Source organism: Propithecus coquereli, unplaced genomic scaffold, assembly GCF_000956105.1.
Source record: "Propithecus coquereli isolate 6110/MARCELLA unplaced genomic scaffold, Pcoq_1.0 Scaffold13, whole genome shotgun sequence".
Taxonomy (NCBI): Eukaryota; Metazoa; Chordata; class Mammalia; order Primates; family Indriidae; genus Propithecus; species Propithecus coquereli.
Window position 1 is genome coordinate 13,883,617 of NW_012137191.1, and position 22,855 is coordinate 13,906,471.

Sequence of the window (22,855 nt, forward strand, 5' to 3'; positions counted from 1 at the left end):
TTATTTGCGATGAAAAACGGATTCTTTTTGACAATCACAAGTGTTCGGCACAATGGTTGGATAAAGACAAAGTGCTGAAACACAGTCCAAAACCAAATATTCATCAAAAAAAAGCTAATGGTGTCTGTTTGGTGGTCCAGGGCTGGTATTATCCACTACAGGTTCATGAAACCTGGTCAATCAATTACAAGGGATGTCTACTACAACCAATTGGATGAAATGTTGAGGATGTTTTAAGCAGCTGCGATTGGTCAAGAGAGGCAGGCAAGATCACATGTCACAAAAAACAACGCTGTTCAAACTATAGAGGCTAGACTTGGAAACTCTCTGTCATCCACCGTATTCACCAGACCTTTCACCAACTGACTACCACTTCTTCCAGGCTTTGGACCACTTCTTGCAAGGAAAAATATTCAATTCTCAACAAGCTGTGGAAAATGCCTTTCATGATTTCATCACCACTTGCTCTCCAGGCTTCTTCGCTGCTGGCATAAACAAGCTACCGTTAAGCTGGCAACACTGTGTCAACAATTTAGGCACATACTTTGATTAATTCTATTGCTTCTTGTTTGAGGTATAATAAACTACACTTTTGATTCAAAATCAAACATTTCATATTTAATGACTTAATAAAATACCATGACAACAGCTGGTCACCTTAATAGTCATTCACCTGATTTCGTAACAGATTTGAGGTAGAAAATGTGTATATAATAGAAGAGGGAAATAGAAATATATTTTAAAAATCATAGCCTACGGAAAACCCCGAAAATCCAAAGTTAGAAGCCAGACACTTAGACTAAAACTTTCTCATTAATGAAGAAAGCAAAACTGCGAATGGCCCCTCAAGTTTATGGTAGTTGGCCTTAGAGGGAGAAAGTGAAGCTTGAATTCAACTCCTAACTGCCCTGTGGGACTGTCAGGGACAACCCTCTGCCGTGAGGCGTGCACTTTATCAGTTTCTTTCCCTTCAAATTTAGGGCCCAAATCGTCTGTCTGGACATCTTTGTAAAGTTCTGGGGCTCTCAACCACATTTGGAAACTACTGCTAAGGAGAATTTTATTCTCCCAGAATATTACAATCCACATTGATGAGTGGCCTTAATTCTTGGCATTGATTTCATTTACAATCAGAAAATAAGAATACTACCATATATATATAATTTTTTTTCTTTTTTTTCTTGCTCTTACAAAAAGAAAGTATCTCAACTTGTTGAATTTAAACCAAACTGCTCATCTGTTTGCACTGCTCTTGAAGCAATCCACAAGGTATGGGGAAATACAAGTTCTTGTTCAAGTCTCCCCTTAATGGGTAGAAAAACCATATTTACCTGGAATAACTTTCTGTTTGCATAAGATTCACAGATCAATTTTTCCACATTTGTACCAATGACAAAAGTCACAATCACAATGATCATCAATATCCAGCAAAAGAGGAAACTTAATCCAACCCCGCTGGAAAAGAATATAAATAAAGTTAGTAATTCTACAAGGAATGATTCAATATTACCTACCAGCACTTACTAAATCTACCTCTTCAATGTTTGAAATGGACCTGGAGTCGTCAGCATTTTGCAAGTTAAACAGTTCAGCCTACTCAGGGGTGAAGAGAGAAAGTGGTCAGCACGGTGACAAGTATGGAACCCTCGCAATGACGTAGTGCCTGGTCTACTTACCGTCTAGTACGATGGTCCAGAGCCTGGACTCTGGACTCAGGGGAATGAATCGATGCTTTGTGCAAAGGATACAGTGGGTGGGAGGTCCTCAGGCAGGAAATGTACCCCTGAGAGTCTGAAAGGGCCACCGTGGCTCTGCATCCACAGTGATGGTGGAAGAGTGACAGCACCTGCTCCAAGGCAGGCAGGGGTGTCCTGGATAGGGCCTCGGGGACCCCGGGGACCCAGGGAGGGGAAGACTCGAAGGAGCTGAAAACACAAGAGGAGCACAACTCGCTTTCTCTCTGAATAAGAACTTTGTTGGCATACTGTGAAGGATGTCTGGACAGGTGTCAAGGTGGGTGGGATGCCACTGCAAAGACTGTCATCATGGCCCCAATGGTGGCCTGATGAGGCGGAGGTGGCAGAGAAAGTCAGTGGATGACAGAGATATAACCCAGGAGGTGGCAGCAGCAGGACAAGGTGAAGAGCTGCATTTGAGAGGCAAAGGTCAGGAAGGCCCCCGAGAGCAAGGCCAGGGAGCACTGGTGCTCTGAAGAGGCAGAGAAGACGGGGCAGATGCTGGTCTTGTTGCCAGCAAGACATCGCATGGAGATACTGTGTAGGAGACAGATGTGTTTGAGCTCAGCTATCTGGGTTAGAGACATACATATGTTAATTAGCTTAGAAATGACCTCTTATCACTGGGCTGGCTTGGAGAGATGAGCAGCCTAGGACTGGGTCTAGAGGACTTCAACATTTAAAGAACAGGCGGCAGAAGGAGAGCCAGCTGACAAGATCAGGATGAGGAATCAGAGAAGTTGGATATGATGTCACCGAATGGGACAAAAGGAGTGTTTGCAGGAGGAAGAAGTAGTCAGCTGTCCCCATTGTACTGGAGAGAGGTCACTACTGACTTAAAACCAATGAAGTGACGGGGGAGGGAACCAAATTGGAGCGCACTGGGAAGCTGCTGGGAGATAGAGAGATGGGTGGCAGACACGTCACTCTACTGAGATGTCTCCTGTGCCGGGAGGAGAGGTAGAGACAAGACGTGCTGCTGCTCAAGGTTTTGTTTTTATCCGTAAAGAAGGGAGAGGACAGAACATGGCTAAGTGTTGAGAGGAAAGTCCAGGAGATAGGAAGAGAACAAAGACACAGGAGAGAGAAGGGATGACCCCCCCGCCATCCCTGGGATGGCTGGAATAGATGGGACTGAGGACTCGGCTGGTGGGATCGGCCTTTGAGGGGAGGAATCCCTCTGCTTCTGGAACTCAGAGAAGGGACGGATGTGTTTGAAAAAAGTCATGTTTGGAGGTTTGGGGATGGTAAGTTGTATGATGCCTTTTATTTTCTCTGTGAAGAAGGAGGTAAAGCCATCTGCTGAGACGGGGCAATAGAGAAAGAAGGATATATCAGAGTGCAGAAGCCCATGGCAGGAGAGTACAAGGGTGGCTTGTTGGAAAAAATAAAGAAAAGGAGGGAAGGAGAGAGAGGGGAGGGAAACGGAGGGTGGAGAGGACTTGGGCAAACTACAGCAGGTCCCTTTGAGGTGGGGGCTCATAAGTTTGTAGGGACACTCATTGTGCCCTGTTGTGTGACTTTTCTCTAGCAGTGTTCAGCGGTCCAGGTGCAGACACGGACAGGACAAACTCTTAAATCCATCTAGATGGAGTTGCCCAATCAAATGCCATTGCTGGTGCATGCTGGGAAGGCTGCTCCCAGTGTGTGGGCTGATGGGGTTCTCAGTAACCCCATCAGTAACCCCAGCAGTCTCTCCCACCCCGTGCAAACACCAAAAGTCAGAGTTACAAAATACTTGCATGTCTTCACGAAAACAAATAGCAAGATATGCTCACTGGAAGGGCCCTAGGTGACAGCTTTGAGTCTGGGAGAGCATGCAGAAGGGGATTTGAGCCAGGGCTTGCCAGGGTCATGGGTTGTGACTGTGCGCGTGCACGCACGACTGTATGTCAGAATCAGACACATCATAAGACCAGTGACGGTGAGTCTGAAAACAACTCCTTTACTCCAAATAACAGGTAACATCTCCAGCCTTTATTTCCTGAATAGGCACAGACCTAGATCAGGGTTAGGGAACCACTGCCCAAGGTCTGTTTTTCTAGTTTAGTGAGATAAGAACGGCTAACGTGTATTGAAAGTATTGTAAAGAAGGAGGAGAAGGAAAACAAAAACAAGATGGATCAAAAGAAGGTGAAGAAGAACTAGAAGAAAAATATTCAACAAAGACTGTATGTGGCCAGTGGAACCTAAAATATTGATTATCTGGCCCTTTGCAGAAAAAGCTTGCTGCCCCCTGGTCTGCATGGTTATAATAATATATGCATAATTTTCTAAACCCCTTTCAAATATATTATCTTAGAAACTTTTGTCAACAAACCAGGATAACCCAGTTATCACTTCAATGGCCACATGATCTTCCACGCGTGGACATACCATGACTCACTAGCCCACTCCTTTACACCTGGACACTTAGGCTATTCCCAGTGCTTCACGATTATAACTAAAACTGCAAAAGCACTTCCCTGCTCATGATGCTTTTTCCATAATTTGATCTACTTCTTTAACATAGTTCCAAAAAAAAAAAAAAAGGGAATTATTGGGCAAAGAACATTATGGACTTTTTACAGCCCTTGCTATAGCCTGACAAATTACTTTCTGTAACTTTGGAAAGTGCCACCAGCCATATACATGTGCCCAGTTCGTGACACCTGTGGCTGCTCTTGGCATCTTTTTCGAGAGCTAAAATGGGGGTTTCATAATGGGCTTCAATACAAGAGATTCTTGCTGTCCCTGTTAGATCCCCTTATCTCTAGGGAAACCTCCTGTGACCCCCTGCAACAGATAATAAATACTTTCACCACTGCATCATATTCAGCCCCTGAAATGTTCCTGGGGCCCTCAGAAGATAGAGGATCAGAGCAGAGCCAGGGCTCTCTGCTTTTCCTCCTTCCAGATCTTTCACTGGTATCATTTTGGGAGATAAGCATTCTTGCTTGATTTTCAAAGAGACCATCCTCTTGACTGGACTGCATCATCTTTTTAAAGAGGAATGGTGTTTTGGTTGCAGCAGCAAGTAAACAGTTTTAAAGAAGGAATTTCATTCTTCTAATTAGTCAGATCAGACTGGCTGTACTTATATAATCTCCCCCCTTTTGCAATTATCCAGTTTACCAGATGCCTCAAGAGGCAGAGAATTCTGCCAAGCACAGCAGAGCACACCATGCTGAGTGGTGAGGTTCACCAGTAAAGAAGTCATAGCCACCCCAAATCTACAGACCAGCTGAAATGCATCTGACCACATCTGACAGTTGCCAGCCTTCTTCCTACTGCTGAGATAAACCCTATTTCCTCCCAGCCATGGCTTCCCATGTTTGCAGAAGCATCATATCTAAACTGAAGTGGCTTTTAGCCTCCATTAATTTGTTGATGACTTTCCCGGTTATTTTTTCTCTGAAGCTATACATCACATTTTTCGGTTGTATCCCTTTGAAAAGTGTGAATAGAATTGTGATGAAGGATGTACCTTTTCAGAGCAATTTATTCCACCCTTCAAGCAGTTAAAAAGATAGAATATATATACACACACACTCACCACTAAAACACTGACAAAACAGCCAAGTATTAGGGGTGTTAAATTCTTAACATTAAACTAATTTTCTACCTGTATGTGTGTATGTTTGAACAAAAAGGCAAGACAAATTCATTTTTCCTTGTTGGTGTGATTTCTTCTTTTTTTCTTTCTTCCCTGTGCGGAGGTACTTGCAGTTAAGTGTAATTTCTTAAGTTTAGGCCTGTGAGCAAATAGGCTTCTCCACGTGTGGACGTCTTTGGTCAGCCCTGGCAGACTCCAGGCCATTCCTTCTAGGGCTATTTTTAAGACTCTTGTGCCTGAATTAATGTGAATAAAGCCATCTACTATATTGGAGCCTAATTGTTTCAGGGAAAGGACTTAGAATACAGCTCATAAGAAATATGATTAATTGTTATAGTGACCCAGAGTTTAAAGAGCAGATTAATGCAAGCCACCTGCTCTCTGGCTGCTCAGTACTAGTGACACGGGTAGATAATGAGAGCAAGTGGCTGAGGTTTGGGTTCTCCCCTCCCCAGAGGAGTTGTTTCAAATCTTTACCATTGCTCTCAAGCCCATCACACGCCTTACCACGGATTCCCAAGGAGCTCATCCAAAAAGAGAGCACCGTTTTGGAGCACTGAAAGCCATTACACCTGCATCCTAGCTTACCTTTCTGGCCTGGCTGGGTCGCTCCTGGGTCATGCCTGCTGCGATTTTCACACCCTGCTAGAGTAAAGGTTTTCTCACACACATGAACTTGGAGGTGAATGTTTCTGAAGCAGGAACAAGAGCTCTAGTTTGCTGGAGGCTTACCTGTCCCTGGTGCCTCACACCTGTTCTCTTCCCTAATCTAGGCTACTTGTCTAAATTCCAAGGGTGCTGGGTTGCCAACCTCTGCTTTAAATCAAGTTTCTAGAGTTTCAAGCAAGCAGTACTGCTGACCATATAGCACAGTGCCTGACAAGGGTTCAGCTCAGCATCTGGTGAATGAATGAATGAATAAATGAATAAAAACAGAATCAAGAAAGCTAACCTAGAAGAGAGAATTTCCATGATAGGTGCTTTTAAAAGGAGCCTGCCATACATAAACAGTGTGTTTAAGCTTGTCTATCAAAGTGCAATCAATTTATAGTTTTATTTTTTGTGCTTGATGAAAGTACCAAAATCAAGGAAGATATAATCACAGCAAAACCTCTCCTGTGCTAGAACCCAGAGTGTGTGGCCCCGAGGGCTCCAGGTTCGTGTATGACCAGAGTCAGCACCTGGTGTCCTCCCTGCATTTCCGCCCCCAGCGTGACAAAGAGCAGCCCACACTCACACCATGAGGAAGACGCCGCCAGTGTGTGAGATGCAGCCTCTCCTGGTCGGGGTAGCCTGCCTGTCGTAGCCACACACGCCACACAGTAAGCCCAGGTAATAGAAAATCACGATGAGGGTGAGCAAAGAGCAGATGACCAAGCCACCCAGCCACCTGGTGAAGCAAGCACAGAGTTATTACACACAAAACATCATAACACAAAAACTGTTGGACTAAGACTGGAGCAGGTGAGTAATTCTTAGTTGTCCAGTATTAGAGGCCTCTGTTAATTCCTCAGATGGTGATATTGCTGTATGAAAATATCCCTTCCCACCCTTAGTCCCCCAATTCAACAAACTGAGAAACTTTTATTTTTATCTTTGCTTTGAGGTGCTCTCTCAGTGGTCGGCGGTTGTGGGATTACTGCTTCTTTCCTTCGCCTTTACTTCCAAAGGTGTCACGTGGGACTCGTAAACGGATCTTACTGCGCTTCTCCAAGGTTACTGATAAAAATACGCCTAAGACTTTTAAGTTCTTTCAAGGGTCCTGATGCTGTAAGTGCCTATTACAATGATGATGGCATGTGGGTAGATCACGGTTAGACTACAGGTACGGAAACATTGGACTCTCTTCCCTGGCCTTTCTCTGAACTATTGTACGGTTGCAGGAATATTTGGGGCTATTGGGCTCTTTACTGAACTAGAAACACTCTACGTGGCAGATACATGGAGTATTTAGAATTTTATGAGCATCCTAAATCGAATGCCTGCAGAATGCAAATCTCCATTTCATAATGGTCCTGAGAGACATTTTAGGACAAGGAATCCTCAATTAGGTCTTACTGGCATTCCCGGAACATACAACAACCTTTCCCGGCAGTGAGGAGCATTCAAGGTTAGTAATGCTTCCCAACACTGAAGACACTAAAAACCAAAGAATTTACTTCTGCTTGGTGCCTCTTGACAAAAGTCGCCACTAAAGCTTTTCATTCAATTAAGAGCAATCTTGGTAATTATAATAATAGCCACCAGCAGCCACTCTGCGGAGATTTGTTCCAGACACTGAGGACACAAAATTAAATAAGCCATGGAGTCTGGCCTCAGAAAACTTTTAGAGTTAAAGAATCATCTGCTTAGTTAAGTTTCTTTTTAAAATATGCTTGTCGTCTCAGGGCAGTGGGAGGAGGAGGGGAGATGGGTGGCAGACAGGTAGACAGACAACTATACTATTCTTTCTCATTTGTGTAACTCTTATCTCTAATGAGATTGTGAGCTCATTGAGGAAAGGGTCTGTCTTATGTTTGTCCTGAGACCTGCTGGGGTGACCTGGCCCCATGGTAGAAACATGGCAGGTGCCCCTTGAAGCTTGTTGATTAAAGGACAATGACTCAGAGCAGAGCCAGATGGGGTTTCAAAACCCACCTCTGCCATATTCTAGCTGGCCTTACATTAGTTACTTCTCTTCTCTGAGCCCCAATTTCCTTTTCTATAAAACAGGGTTATGAATGGAACACAACTAAGGGATTTTTGTGAGTATTAAAGGAAATGTCCTGTGGAAAGTGCTTGGTGAACACACTGAAACTGTCCCCTAAATGCCAGCAATTGTTGTTATTATTTTATTATTTATCTCATGATCTTTTATAAGAAATAACCCAAATAAGAGTGAGTCTCTGGACTCCCCCAGGGGATTGGGCTTGAGCCTGGGCAGTGTGAGTGGTTCTAGTGACAGGTCATGGGGCTGAGCCCTTCGCAGAGGAAAGTGTTTCCTACATCTCAGACGATCATCTAAATATTCTGAGCCCTCAAGTCCTTCCATCTCCAATGCTCTGGTAGGAGTGTCCACCGTCCCATCCCAGGGCCAAACCCCACCACCCGTATCATCTAACGGGGTGAACAAACACTGGACACAACAGCTGCTCACCTAAGCTCTGGGGGCAATTTTCTGGTTTCGAGTCTCAGCTAAGAGGATGTTTTTTCTATAAGAACCGGCTTCTAGGTATTTATTTTATAAACCAATGCAAAAAGAATATTTCCTCAAATTATAAATTATTGAATATTTGGCTCAAGAACTTCCAGTCTTCAACTTTCTTTTTTTTCAATACAGAACGCTTCACAAATTCACATGTTATCCTTTCACAAGGGTCATGCTAAACTTCTCTGTATCATTCCAATTTTAGTGTATGTGCTGCTTTGCCTGAGCAAGCACTTCAACTCTTTTAGTGAACATAAACCTGGGTTGCCACATATCAGGTCATGAACTCTTTGTACAATTTGCTCTCATAAGACTATCATGGTGGCAATGTCAGATTTGTATCCCGTTCCCTACCAACATCCACTCTCCCAGTATGAGCTCAAAGGAGGCACACACCAGTACGAATCGTATTCTTCCAATGTGTGTAAACTGCGGTGGATGCGACTTTCGGTGTTGTTAATATGAACAGCAAACTTTGACAGCGTACTCTCAATAGGAATCTGTTGGGTTACATCATCGACACTTGAACCGATGGAATTCAAGATGCTTTTGACATCTGCAAACAAAGGTACCTCGGTTATGCATTTGCAAAAATGGAGGAAACAAAAACTTTGTTTTAGAACCAAACAGAAAAGCCTGGACCACTCTTAGTTGTTCCCATGTTATGTATGTGTTTAAAATACGACATTTCTACAACAAGCATGAATATAGCCAAGACCATCAAAGAGCAATTATTTAACAAAACAGCAAGCTGTGAAGTGCTGACTTTGATGAGATGGTGCTGCAGGCAAGCCAGACTTTTCTCCTACTTACGTCACTGGAAAAATGGGTCTGGTGATTAAAGCGTACAGTGTATGGATAATGTGCCAGGCACGGCTATGAACATTAGTGCATTTGTTCTGTGGTGGTAGACATTCTTATCCCCACATTACTAACCGTGATCCTGAGGCTCCATGAAGTGAAATTACTTGCCTGTAGGTCTCTTTTTCAGAAAGCAAAGGTAAGGGGATGGACACTCGGGTGTGTCTAACACGAAAGCCCCCGTTACGTGAGTTTGGAAAAATAATTTAATAATCATAATAACTCTTCCATCTAAGAAACTGCATTCAGGAATGCAGTGATTCTCCGGGACCATTTTTTGAACAAGTGACCCCAGGTGATATTTTTGTTAACATTTTACTTAACTCACACACATTGGGACTTAATTAACGAAGTATATCTGTGTCTCCTAGGTGCAAAAAGCAATAGTATTCCCAGTGGTCAAACAGTCTCTATTGATGTCCACCCTGATTTCTCAGAGAGGAGATAAACTCAGAGAAACTCCAGTTTTCTGGAAAGTGTCCAGCAAGATCCTAGATCGGTGCTCGCATGAGTTCTGAAGTTGGCTTTATCCACAGTGATTCTTGACACAGACACACTAAGAACATACAAATCAGTTAAAAACCCACTGATTCTGAAAGAGAGATAAATCTCTTTGTAGCGGCAGAGACAAGATGAACATTTCTCAAAATGTGATCCTGGGACTCCCGGAGAACTCCAGGCAGACGGTATAGATGGTAGCACGGTCCAAAATGTAATTACGTAAAAACAGTGGGAACCTTTTTAAAAGTGTTTTTTTCACCTATGTACAACATCTAGAAATGAAAGCCACAGAAATGAGCAACTAAGCATCAGACATTTGGACGTGGCTCAAAAAGAGGCGACTGTTACTCCACGGTGGCTCGTTGCTACCTCCAAATGGCTTGTGTGCGGAAATAGCCGAGGATCCCCGACCAGGATGCCCCAGTGGGCCTTTTTTTAACTCTGGGATTTTTGAAAGATGTGATACTTAGACTCCCATCTCCTAGGAACAGTTCCTGGGGCCCTGTCTGCTTCTCGGCCTATCTCTCCCTCAAGTAGGACACACCTTCCCCGCCGGACCAGCTTTGGCGACGCTGTATTTAGCTGGGGTTCTCTCTCAGCAAATACTCTCCTCGGCCTCAGTTTAGATGTCCCCTTTTCTGGGCAGCCTTCCACTAGCCTCTCCCGACCTGGGTTCCCTTGCACATACCCGGCCGTGGTACCAGAGTGTGATGACGGGCTGTGTGTACGTGCCCTGCTGAAGGACAGGCAGGGCTCGGGCCTGATGCACCTCACAGCCCAGCGTCTAGCAGAGCCTGGCAGAGTCTGCACTACAAAACGTGTTCAGGCTGGGAACAAATGACCAAAGCATGGGAGCTAAGGACGTGAAAATAAACACCGGCTCTCCAGGCTGATGGAGTGGCAGTAGCCGGGCCCTAGGAAAATGCCGGCTCGTGTTCAGGCAATGACACCGCGCGCAATGGACCTTGCTCACGCACTCTGGGCGCTCGCCAGACTTACGGGGGAGGGCTGCACGTGTGGGCAGGAGAGGCCCAGGGAGGGGAAACCAAGAAACACAGAGATTAGTGAGCAGGTGGCTGTCAGATGTACAGCATGCATTAGCCTTCAGATGTTAGCATAAAAAGTGTGAACTCTGTCTTTATTATCTTAACATTTTAAAGTAGAATCTTCTATTAAACAAAAGGGAAGCCACAAAACATCTAAAACACTATGTAGTAGGATGATATACTTTTTACCTAAACTCTTTATGAGTTAAAAGAATACCATTAAGGGAAAAAAAAAACCAAATATCTCTAACACAATATTTTAAAACCACTTGGTCAACAGATAAAAAGAAGCACGAAATTTATTTTTTCAAATCGAAGATAGTTTTACATAGCTTCAAAGATTTCTTCTCCAGGCAAATGAATAACCCCGGTTCGTGCCCATCCCTGCACAAAGAACTGCGTACACCGCGTCCCCTCTCTCTGCATCGCCACAAGTACCACGACCTCAGTGCAGCACAGTGCAATGATTTAAGACCAGTAGAACCTTCTCAACATTGAATCTGTCTCTCTAACATTATATGCAACCTTAGAAGCCTAAAATACTATGACATTAGCATCCCCAGAGGACAAATGAAAATCATCCTAAAAGACAAAATAAATCTTTAAACATAGTATTCCTAAAAGAAAACCAAAGACATAAACGTTGAGTTTGTTTAGAGAATAGAATAATCTACAGTTTTGGCCCAGTCAAAACAATCAGAGCGTGACCTTCCAAACTGTGGCTGTTGTCCTGTCTGTGAGCACACACTGGAGACTTGTCACCACCTGGTGGCCCTCAGCCGTGTGGCGCTGGCAGGCTGGCTGATGCCCGTAAGTGGTCAATGGGAGGGTTGGTTTTTTTTCTTTTAATCTGTATCACTGACTACAGGTGACACAAATGAAAAGCTCTGATATTTAGTTTTCAAAGTTTTAGTGAGAGACTGTTTTTTAGGAGGAAAAGAAAAATACAGTTCTTAACATTACCTTTCTTTGTACTGACTGTCCAATTCTTAACAAAGATTTAAAAAATTACCTCCAATTATGAATCTCACCTGCAACGATGTTCTTGGTTTGGTGTTGTACTCTCTTAGGTATATCATTAAAGGACTGATAGCCCTAAAAAATATTTCAAAATAAATTGATGTACACAGTAAGTTGAAGACCAGTTGACTACTGCCCATTTTGCAAGGTAATACATAGTAGAGAAGGAAAATAAATATATAACATCCATCTTATAGCTAAAGTTATCATTATATGGTCATTAAGAGGCTAAAAAAATCCCCTTTAAAGAGCATTTTCTTTACATTGTACCAATTGAAAACTATGTTAAAAGTTTTTCACATAGAATGCCCCCATAATTTTAAAATCAACATATTTACTCATAGAGATCCTAGGAATTATTATGGATACATATATCCATACCACTGGTTTTCAAGTGGGGGCTATTTTGTCTTTCAGGGGACACTTGGCGATGTCTGGAGACATTTTGGTTATCACAATTGGGGGGCGCTACTGGCACTGCGTGGGTAGAGGTCAGGGATGCTAATAAATACCCTACAATGCACAGACGAGCCCCAGCACAAAGAGTTACCCAGCACGAAGCGTCCACAGTGCTGAGGTTAAGAAACCCTGATCTGTATAATATACTATGTGCAGATAGAAAGCGAATTCCCCAAAATGGAGTATAACTTTCCAATTACAAAATAAAATTAGAGATCTAGTCTCACAGAAAAAGAAATAATGTTCTAAAACAGTTTATAGAGGATACAAATTGTAGTGAGGCTAAAAAAAACCAAAAACAAAAACAACCATGCCAAGCCATATGGCTTTGGGGCTAAGTCCATAGAAGGAAAATATCATTATTTCCAAAGAACTCAACTAAACGTCCAGCCTCTCCTCTGGAAGGAGTCAGTTTGGGTGTCTTCACTGTCTGCTAGGGAACTCTATAGCGCTTGCAACCTTCCTAAGATTTATGGTGCCAGCTGGTTTGCACGTTAGCCTGACTACGTCACATGCGGTGAGAAGAACATCTACGACTTCTACTTCCTCCAGCATGACTGAGCCACCCAGCACACCTGTGCTTGTGTGGTTTTCTGCATGCCCAACCCCTTTACATGTATCTGCGTTGCAACTTGCAGATGTCACCCATCCTGGGGAAGTTTCATGGCCTTACAGAACTCCTGTTTCAATTCCTTCCTTTGACAAACAAGGTGACACCAAAGAGTGCAAAGACCAAGGATTTCGAGTGACCTGTTTAAGGGGACACTTTGTCAGTATATGTAGATGAGTGTTTGACAGATAGTAGAGATTTTTTTCACATCCACACTAAAAGACATAGAGTCAAGAATAAAACTATTCTCTCCCTTTCCTACAGGTCCAGAGCACTCTAATGAATTATAATGTATAAAGAAATATTTCTTGTGCACTCAATACCTATTGGTTGAATACATAGCAACGATTGGTAAGCTGCTAGGAAAATCATGGTATTCCAGACCAATCTTGTCCCAGCCTTTTTGGGAATTTATAGTCCAGTGGGGGAACAGAGACATTAAAGAAATAATTACAGTTACGAGGAACTTAACAGAGAATATTTGCAATGCTGTAAGAATGTATTAAAAAGGGTTTTGACCTAGTCAAGATGTCCAGGAAAGGCCTGTTAAGAAGATAATATATGAATCTTAAAAAATGAAGTAGCTAGGCAAAGGTAGGAGAGAAAGAAGACAGTGCCAGGCATACAGCAAATGCAAATTACGGAAGTGGGAAGGAACAAAAATAAAACCAGCAGGGCTGACACTGGCAGAGGGGGCAGCATTTTGTATCAGAATCTGTGCGGGGTCCAGCACGACACCCACTAAATTCTGAGCCCCAGGAAAGCAGAGGTCAGGGGTTTTTTTTTTTTTTTTTTTGATCTCTTATGGTCTTAGCATGGTGCTTTGCACATAATAGGTGCCTAACAAAAATTTCTTAAGTTAGAATGAACAAAATTACCTGGAAGGTAACAACTATCACCCTTCTTGGCAACCCCTTTCCAGAATTGCACTGCTTTTTTGCTGTTTTCTATTTTCTTACATACTAGTTTACCTTTTAAAATGATATAAAATACGCTACTGCATTTAAAAAACAAAAAACAGAAAAAAAACATACCTTTTGGACCAGACCATCCAAATCGGTTCTAAGAACATTATTAACATTGTTAAGTTCTCTGTCCACAGGTGGAAGCTGAAAATTTACAGAACAAAATATAAGGCAAGGTGGTCCCCCCAAAACTGTTCCTCATGAAAAACGGAGTCATCTTATATATAAGTCCCAAAGTATCTAGATTATAGAGTTCAATCTCAATTTCTTTTGAACAATATTATCTGGGGAAAACACATTTAGCTCAGAATGGCCTCTAGAAGCACCAATTTTTAGATGTCTGGAGGTCTTCTGCTGCCATCAAATTTAACACAGATGTATTATGTGTGACCTTAACAATTTTCAGTACTAAAGACTGTTAAAGTTGTAAGCGAAACTTTTAAAGTCACTTTTAAAAGCAGCAGCATGGTCAGGGTTATGCTGGTGAGCAATCTGGAATACATTTTTCCATTACAGCGTCATATTACACATGGATTTGAAGTGCTCTAGCTCTTACCAATGTTATATGTCCTAATTTTGATAATTGTATAGTGATTATGTAAGGTTGGGAAATGCACTAATATACTTAGGGGTAAAGGAGCATGATGTCTACAACTTATCCCCAACTTATCTTTTGATAAAAGAACAAAATGTGTATTATTTTGTGTGTATATATGATATGAATAGATAAACCAACAAAATGATATGGTAAAGCAAAATGTTGACACTTGGAGACTTCTCCGCATGTTCGAAAGAACACTAAAATAAAAAGTTGTGCCCAGAAAGGATCTATCTCAAACAACTTAAACACAGCTAAGCTCTAAAAAACTGTTTGATGACTCCAAAAATAATTGTGTTAGATATGCAGACACACATGTTGCATGTGAGATGTTTGAAAAAAATTGACTCAGGAAATGTGGAAGTGAGAAAAAGCGTATCTATAGTAAAAGATTATTTTATATAAAATGTGAAGTATATACGTAACTAAATTAATAAATTAAATATCATGAATAGACATGATCATTTTGTCTGTATCTTAGAACTTTATATATTCAAGTTACCGCAAATTCTTTCTTTTTTAATCTTTTCTTTAGGAAAATGGGGGAATTCTCTTCTATTTCAGTAATACATGGTTAATATACTAGGCACACCATTAAAAAACATATTTTAATTTTTAAAGCTATACATGAATGTATTCTGCTTCCTTTATTACTTTTTTTTCCTGAGACAGAGTCTTGCTCTGTTATCCAAGATAGAGTGCAGTGGCATCATCATAAATCACTGCAACCCTGAACTCCTGGGCTCAAGCAATTCTCCTGCCTCAGTCTCTCGAGTAGGTGGGACTACAGGCACGCACCACCATGCCCGGCTAATTTTTTTATTTTTGGTAGAGATGGGGTCTCTCTTGTTGCCCAGGCTGGTCTCAAACTCCTGGCCTCAAGCAATCCTCCCACCTTGGCCTCCCAAAGTACTAGGATTACAGGCACGAGCACTGCACTGGGCCCCTTTTTTCTTTTTAAGGCTGAATTCATTCTGATACGTTTCATCAAATGGCAGAGAACTCCCAAGAAGGGGCTCCCCTTTACTCTTTCACTCCTGCTGCGGTCATTCCAAGATGTGACTGATGACCCAGGAAGGCTGATAGAAGCCTGGGGCTTACGGCTCTCCAAACCAGGCCACTGTGCACCAGACAGGTCCACCCCCTCTTAGCCCTGCCCAGCTGCCCCCAAGCTCACGGCCGCTCACCTGACTCAGGTCGAGGTTGCCCTCCAGCTGGCTCAGAGATGTTCTGATGCTGTTGCAGGTTTCACTTGCTGGGTGCACAGAGCACGTGGGGTCGCTGAGTGACCTCTGAATGCTAGCTTTCACGTCGGTCAGGTTGCTGCTAAGCTGTGCAGTTCCGTCGCGCAGGCTCTGCAAGCTGCCTTTCGTGCTCTCCAGGGCCTTTTTGGTCTCTTTGATCACTGTGGGAACAGAGCCTATTTCAGAGCAGAGGCACTGAGGCCCCTCTGAGCTACCGAAGTGGCCTAACGGAACTGGACCTGAGCCCGTCAACCACTGTGGATGGCAGGCCGAGGAGCCCGCCGTGAGGGGCACTGTAAGAGGGCAATGCTGGGGCAGCGCAGGCACCGCTGCCAGACACTCCAACAGCTCACCTCTCCAGCTTCTTCACGCAAGAAGCAGGGGCAAGCAGCACCCCAGGAAGGTGACGGGACACCTCGGCACAGCACTAACTGGACAGTCACGGCCGGCGAAGGTGCCGCCGCCCAGCCTTGAAGAGGTCAGTGCAAACGAGTCAACCCCGAGCAGTTTAAATCCACATAAATTTTGATGACACCCAGACATATTTTAGCTATGAATATTCAAAGAGTTGGAAGTAAACCTAACACAGCGGTTAAGAGCACCGTTTTAGATTCAGGCAGGTCTAGGCACAGATCCCAGCTTCACTACTTGCTGCGTGATAGATTTCCTGAATCTCTCTGAGCCAATTTCCTCATGTGAAAGTGCTGAAACCACAACCACATTCATCACAAATTGGGGCGATTAGACCCATTGGATTCAAATTCCTCAAAGGTAGTGAGTCTATGTGTTTTATTTTGGGAGCCCCACAGCCCAGGATATATTCTCATACAGAGGGTCTCCAACTTACGATTGTTCACCTTTATGATGGTGGCAAGCAATATGCATTCAGTAGAAACCATACTTTGCATTTTGAATTTTGATCTTTTCCTGGGCTAGCAACAAATAGTACAATAACCCCCACAAGATGCTGGCCAGCTGCAGTGAACTGCAGCTTCCCGTCAGCCGCAGATCACAAGGGCAACCAGGATACTCTGCCGTGTATTCAACATGCTTCAAGTTAGGATGTTTTCAATTCGCCATGAGTTCACTGGGACATACGAAATCCCCTTGAGTAAGCCAAGGAACATGTGTACTAGGAGATCCTGAATAATTGTTTGCTATCCTGATTTCTCGGCGGGGATGGCACCCTACACGTACAACTAAGGAAGCAGTGAATTACAACTCTTTTCTACGGTGGCTTAAAGCCACAGCAGTAAAAGATGTGAAATTTAAATTAGAGGGCATTGCTCTTCTTCTAAACAAGTAAGTCTTCCCGATCAGGAAGACTTTTCGCTCTGTGGCTCACAAAATAGACGGCAGAGCATTAAGCCACAATTGAGTGTTTCAGAGAAAAGTGTGAATGCCCTTAACAACTGGTTTTCCCATCCTTCCCTGGCAGCCACATAAGACCTGAGTGTTAAAACCACACACACACACACACACACACACACACACACACACACACACACACACATATATAGATGCTTCCATACCATGGAATCTCACCAAAAGTAGCCTGAGGTCTCATCCCAGTTCTTCTTCTACCTTGCTATAGCATCTTTGGCAAACTCTTTCACCTCTCAAAACCTCAGTTTCCTCATCTGTAAATTAGGGAGCAAATTGGGTCATCTCCCAGTTACTAGGAGAGCCTGTGATGGTAGGCTGCATCCTAAGTGCTCATGAGGCTGAGCTCTTAGGAGATGGGGTCCCCAGTTAACTAGGTCTGATGAGGAACTGCAACCAGAGACCTGGGGAGGCTTCCAGAAATGTACTGTATGCTCCTTGGTCTCAAATTCTATCACCTTACCCAAATAGAAAATCTTCAAATCTGCGCCAAACAGTATTTTCTCTTGAATTTCAGTTCAATGAATGCTTAACACTATTCAAGACTGCGATAATATTTAGGACTATCAAAGAGTACTCTAGGCATCCATTTCTCGTCTCTCCCACCTGCCTCCAAGCATTACCAGCAAAGCATGAAGCCCGGTACCTGGCTCACAGGTACCTGACTCAATAAATATTAACCACAGCAAAACAGAAACAAAGAACTCAGCTGCAACCAGAAACATACGGCAGATTGCAAATGAGCATGCTGAAATACACCTCACATGTTAACATTTTGTGGTTTACCCCATAGCCCTTTCCACTTTGAGTTCAAGATAAGTTCTTTTAGGGTAAGAAACAACAACAACAAAGAAAGACAGATGATAAAATAAACTGATGGCCCAGGAAATGTGTGTGTCTTTCAGCACCATCCATAGACATTTTGGGTTACAGGTAATATTCTGTCATGTCCCAGGAAAGACTCAGAAGTAATAAATATATATTTTCCAAAAGCTTCAAACCATTTTATACCTATGAAATATTAACTAGGTTATAACTCTGGGAGTCATTCCAGGCATACCAAGGTCACATATATTATGTATCTGAGGGAAGTGGAAATGATATTTCAGATTTTCAATTTTAGTTAATTAACATTTTACCAGCCCATAGCATATTTCCTTTATAGGTCCTGACCTGCAGCCCAAATATGATTTGCACATAAAAATTTGTAGCTTTCTCCATTTTCCAAAGTCCACTAAACACATTAGCCTGTCAAGTATTTTTAGAAAAACATTTGCTCATGCTGTTTATTAAGCATGTTTTAAGATGTTCTGGCAACACCAGAAGCTAAACTTTAACTTATTTGGGCTGACTTTTAAAACAAAAGAATTATAATAATAACATAGGAAGCACTGAAGAGAAAAATAACATCTGTTTTAATTGTATTTTATCTAAAAAGCACTATAATTCGATTATTAAAAATTGTGGAAGTATTGGGCAAAAAGTAAAGGCATACACCAACCACACTGCATTATTCATATGATTTTGCACAGCTTTATAGTTATGTAATTTGGGGACTGCAGGTGATCTTGGAAGACTGACATTCCGGATGTGCTGACGCATGATGGATGGGGGTGCGGGGATGCCTGGCATCATCTCGTGGCCACACCAGCACCTGAACCCCAGATTCCCAACTCTTCCTCCAAAGGTACACTATGTTGACTTCCCGTGGATGCCACAGGGGCATCCTACATCTTAACATTCCCAAGTGTACTGAATCCCGTATGGGATGGTACAGGGAGCACAGGCTTTTGTTAGACCAGGTCTGAATCCCAAATCCACTACTTCCCAGCTACCAGTTGTATGGACTGAAGTGCATCCCCCCAAATTCATATGTTGAAGCCCTTAGACTATATTTGGAGACAGAAACTTGAGGGAGATAATTAAGAGGAAATAAGGTCATAAGGGTGGGGCCCTAATCCGGCAGAACTGGTATCCTTAGAAGAAGAGGAAGAGAACAGCGATGAGTGTCCAAGATGGAGAGTGAGACTGGAATGACAAGCGAGGGCCAGGCGTGGAAGGAAGGGAGGGAGGAAGAACAGAGGAAGGGAAGGAGAAGCTACATAGAAAAAGCTAGAATAGAAAGGCAGGAGGCAATGGTCTATGAGGTCACATCCCTTCTCTGGGCCTCAGTTTCCTTGGCTGGAAAGGAAACGGTTGATGAGGAAGAGAACGGATGTCTGGAGACATCCAGGCATCAACATCAGAGGACCCACCTTCAGATTCTGGCTGGACCCTTTGCAGGGTCAAGGACAGAGGCAAGGAAAGGCCTTTTCAATTAGTAAAGACTAATTGTAAGAACTCCTGGCCTGTTCTGCCCATCCTCCTGTTCCTGTACATTCATCTGAGGTGTTGAACTATAAGAATGCCAAAAGGGATGGGCATAATTTTCCAACTTCCTTGCAGTTCCCTCCTTTACGTCCTATTTTCTCAGGAATGCTAGCTCATGAAAGTAAAATTCTTATTGGCAAAATGACAAATGTTTTACATAGATGACATTGTCCTCTCCATCAAGTGCCTAGCACAGACATTTTTCTCAACATTTGGAAGGGCCTGGGAGGTCTTTTCTCATTGTGGTAGAATATGCAGTTTATTAAAATCAGTATATCTGCTCACTTATATCACTGACCATGGTGGCTTAAGGTATGTATGTATATATCTTGTTTCTAAAAGTTGTTCTTCTTGGGGGAAAAGGGAAAAAGTAATTAATGGACCTTGAAAGATCTAAACTTCAACAGAGTACTCATCTTTTATACTAAGGGTCGACAAATTTTTTCTACAAAAGGTAAAACAGTAAGTATTTTAGGTTTTGCAGGCCATACCATCTCTGTGGCAACTACTCAACACTGCTATCATGGCATGAAAGCAGCCATAGGTGATACCCAAACAAATATGCATGGCTATGTTCCAATAAAACTTTATTTAAAAAAACAGGTGGTGGGCCCTTACCAAATCCCACCATTATAATCTCAAATGACTTTTAGATCATCAGTACAATAGCTTTGGCACAAGCTTTAAAAAAAGCAAAACCAACCTATTGTGACACGATGTGTCTGGACCTGGCCTGTTTGCATGGCCTCAGACAGTGGCTGTCCCCACAGCCAGCCCTTAGGGAAACAAGAAAAGAGTGAGTGAATCTGCAAGGCCCAGGGGCTCCTGGATGGAACAGGCTCCCGTCGTATCTGCCACACTGCTCACCTGTCACCATGGATTTAATCTCATCAAGAACAGGGATCACGCTGGGTCTTAGTCGTTCATGAATTCCACCTCCCAGCAACGAATTAATACCTACATGGAAAGAAGCACAAGGGACAGTGAGGGGAGTTTGTTCCTTCACCTCCTCACCCTCAGCCCTCGTTCTCCTCGCACTGCAGATCCCGCCGGCCTGGCAAACCAGTGTCGGCCTCCCCAGCCGTGAAATCCGTTTTTCATCCTAGATTCCATCTAGATATGGACTCCCGAGTGGAGATTTCTCTTCAAAGTCCCACACGGCTGCCCCCCAGTGAAAAATTAATCACCACAGACTCACAGACTGGGTGTTTCTTTGTACTAGGAACGTGGCGTTTCTCACCCTGTGTCCCTAATCTCTTCTGCTAGACCGGGGTTTCTATTGTTATTATTAAAGGCACTATTACTGCACAATTATTGTGACACCGGGGGCTGTCCTGTGTGCACTGTGGAATGTTCATTTCAGCACATCCCTGGATGAGACCCACTAGAAGTCAGTAGTTCTGCCCCACACCCTCCCCTCCCCTCATTGTGACGACCGAAAATGTCTCCAGATGGCACCAAATGTGCCAAATGTCACCCCTCATTGAGAAACGCTAAGCTAAGCTGCAGGTGAGCTCCCTGTAGCAGGCAGGGACCAGCACCCTCCACTCATCTATTTCTGAAGCCACCAGTTTCTCTAAGGAGCCCTTGTGTCTTTAACAGAGCACCTGGCAGGGACACCATTTCTCTCTCACACGAGGAATGAAGAACAAGCACGTGCGAATGCAAGAACACAAAAGCTTACAATAACCGTAAAATGAAAAAACAAAACATCCTGCTGCCTGCAACAGATGCTTTCAAGAAGTGTGAGGTCCTAATCACCGAGTAACAAATGGCAAGTCATCAGTAACTCTAGGGGATCATTTTTCTGTTTCCCCTACTTTCATGTACTTCATTTCTTAGCCCGCATTTTATGGGAGACGGCCACAGGTCCTTTTAGCCAAAACAAAAAAAAAAGAAACAAATAAAAATTTGAGGTGACTTTAAACTTTACTCACTGTTCAGGTCTGAGAATGCCTTGTCCTTGGTGGTGTTGTACTGGGCCAATATAAATTGGATTTGCTGGAGAGAAAAATTACATGAGACCTCCCCTTCTATGGTCCAGAGACATAATAAAAAGACAAAAAGTGACTTAACACATAAAAGTTATCCTGAATCAGAATATTTTAAAAAAGAAATAACCAGCAGGTTCTTAGAGATGCTTCTATTTTCTGACATCCAGACTTCTTAATAACACTCTGAAGCTTATTGGCTTAAAACTTGACTTATTATTTCTTAGGAGTCTGTGGATTGGCTCTGTGGATCTTCTTGTTGGATGGGCTTGGCTTGGGACAAGTGGGCCTCCGCACCCTCTGTGGACTCTTCCTCTCCCAGGTGGCCAGCCTGGGGTGTCTGCACATGGTGGCCCCAGGGTAACCAGTAGCGACAGAGTAAGAGTGGACACTACAAGGCCTCTGGAAACCCAAATTCAAAACTAGCACAAAATCACGTTATTTTCCTGATCAAAAGCTCATCACAGGGACAGCCCAGATACCAAGCATTAGAAAAGAGATCTACCTCTTGACCAGAGAAACCAAAAATTCACTGCCATTTGTGATCTACCACGCCAGGTCCATTTTATTTAGTGACCGTTACTGACTGGCCTCCGAAGGGGCTGCTTACCCTTCTGTTTCCTGTGACTCAGTGGACCTGTCTCCCCACTTCCTCTGTGATACTGGGTGCTACCATTATTAAATAATTATTGACAATCTGCTCAGTGAAAATGTGCATCATCATTTAAATTTTCATTTCTCTAATTTCTAGAGTAAGGCAAAGCCTCTTATTCTGTTTGGAGCCAGTTATATTTCTTCTGTAGATTGCCTGTTCACATTCTCTGCCCAGTCTTTTATACACTTGTTAGAGCTTTTCATATATTTTGGACTAAATAAGTTTCTTGCAAAGTCATAACAGTTTACTGTCCTTGTAGTGTTATGAAAGCAATCCCAAACTTCATTAGCCATGATTGCTGTCTAACTTTGCCAACCTTTTAGGGATAAAGTTTTTCTTTGAACTCTTTGGAATGATAGGTAAAAAATATTACAAATTCTTATTCACAGATTGGGAAAAGGAATCATTTCCATCTGTGTATGGACTATAAAAGTGTAGATGAAATTGACTTCTCTATTCTCAATATTTAAAAATGCCTGCATTTGTTTCTCTTTTATTTTCTATTTTTAAAACTAGCACAATATTTAATGTATTAATATTTTTAGAATGTAATACATTTGGAAGAACACATCCTGTGTGAGGAGGTTTACGGATTCTGGCAGACTCTCACCAGTGAATCCAGGGAGAGGTACCC

The 22,855-nt window shown here is 42.9% G+C and overlaps 1 protein-coding gene across 1 annotated transcript in view; it reads right to left on the reverse strand.

The window, feature by feature from the left end:
* PROM1 (prominin 1) overlaps window positions 1-22,855 on the reverse strand; it is a 92,440-nt gene that overhangs the window by 18,281 nt on the left and 51,304 nt on the right. The window contains exons 5-12 of the mRNA XM_012638422.1: window positions 21,513-21,576; window positions 20,443-20,532; window positions 15,766-15,983; window positions 14,050-14,124; window positions 11,958-12,021; window positions 8,915-9,074; window positions 6,569-6,721; window positions 1,332-1,455 (exon numbers count right to left, since the gene is read on the reverse strand). Coding sequence (XP_012493876.1) covers window positions 1,332-1,455; window positions 6,569-6,721; window positions 8,915-9,074; window positions 11,958-12,021; window positions 14,050-14,124; window positions 15,766-15,983; window positions 20,443-20,532; window positions 21,513-21,576 — 948 coding nt within the window. The remainder of the gene's footprint in view (window positions 1-1,331; window positions 1,456-6,568; window positions 6,722-8,914; window positions 9,075-11,957; window positions 12,022-14,049; window positions 14,125-15,765; window positions 15,984-20,442; window positions 20,533-21,512; window positions 21,577-22,855) is intronic.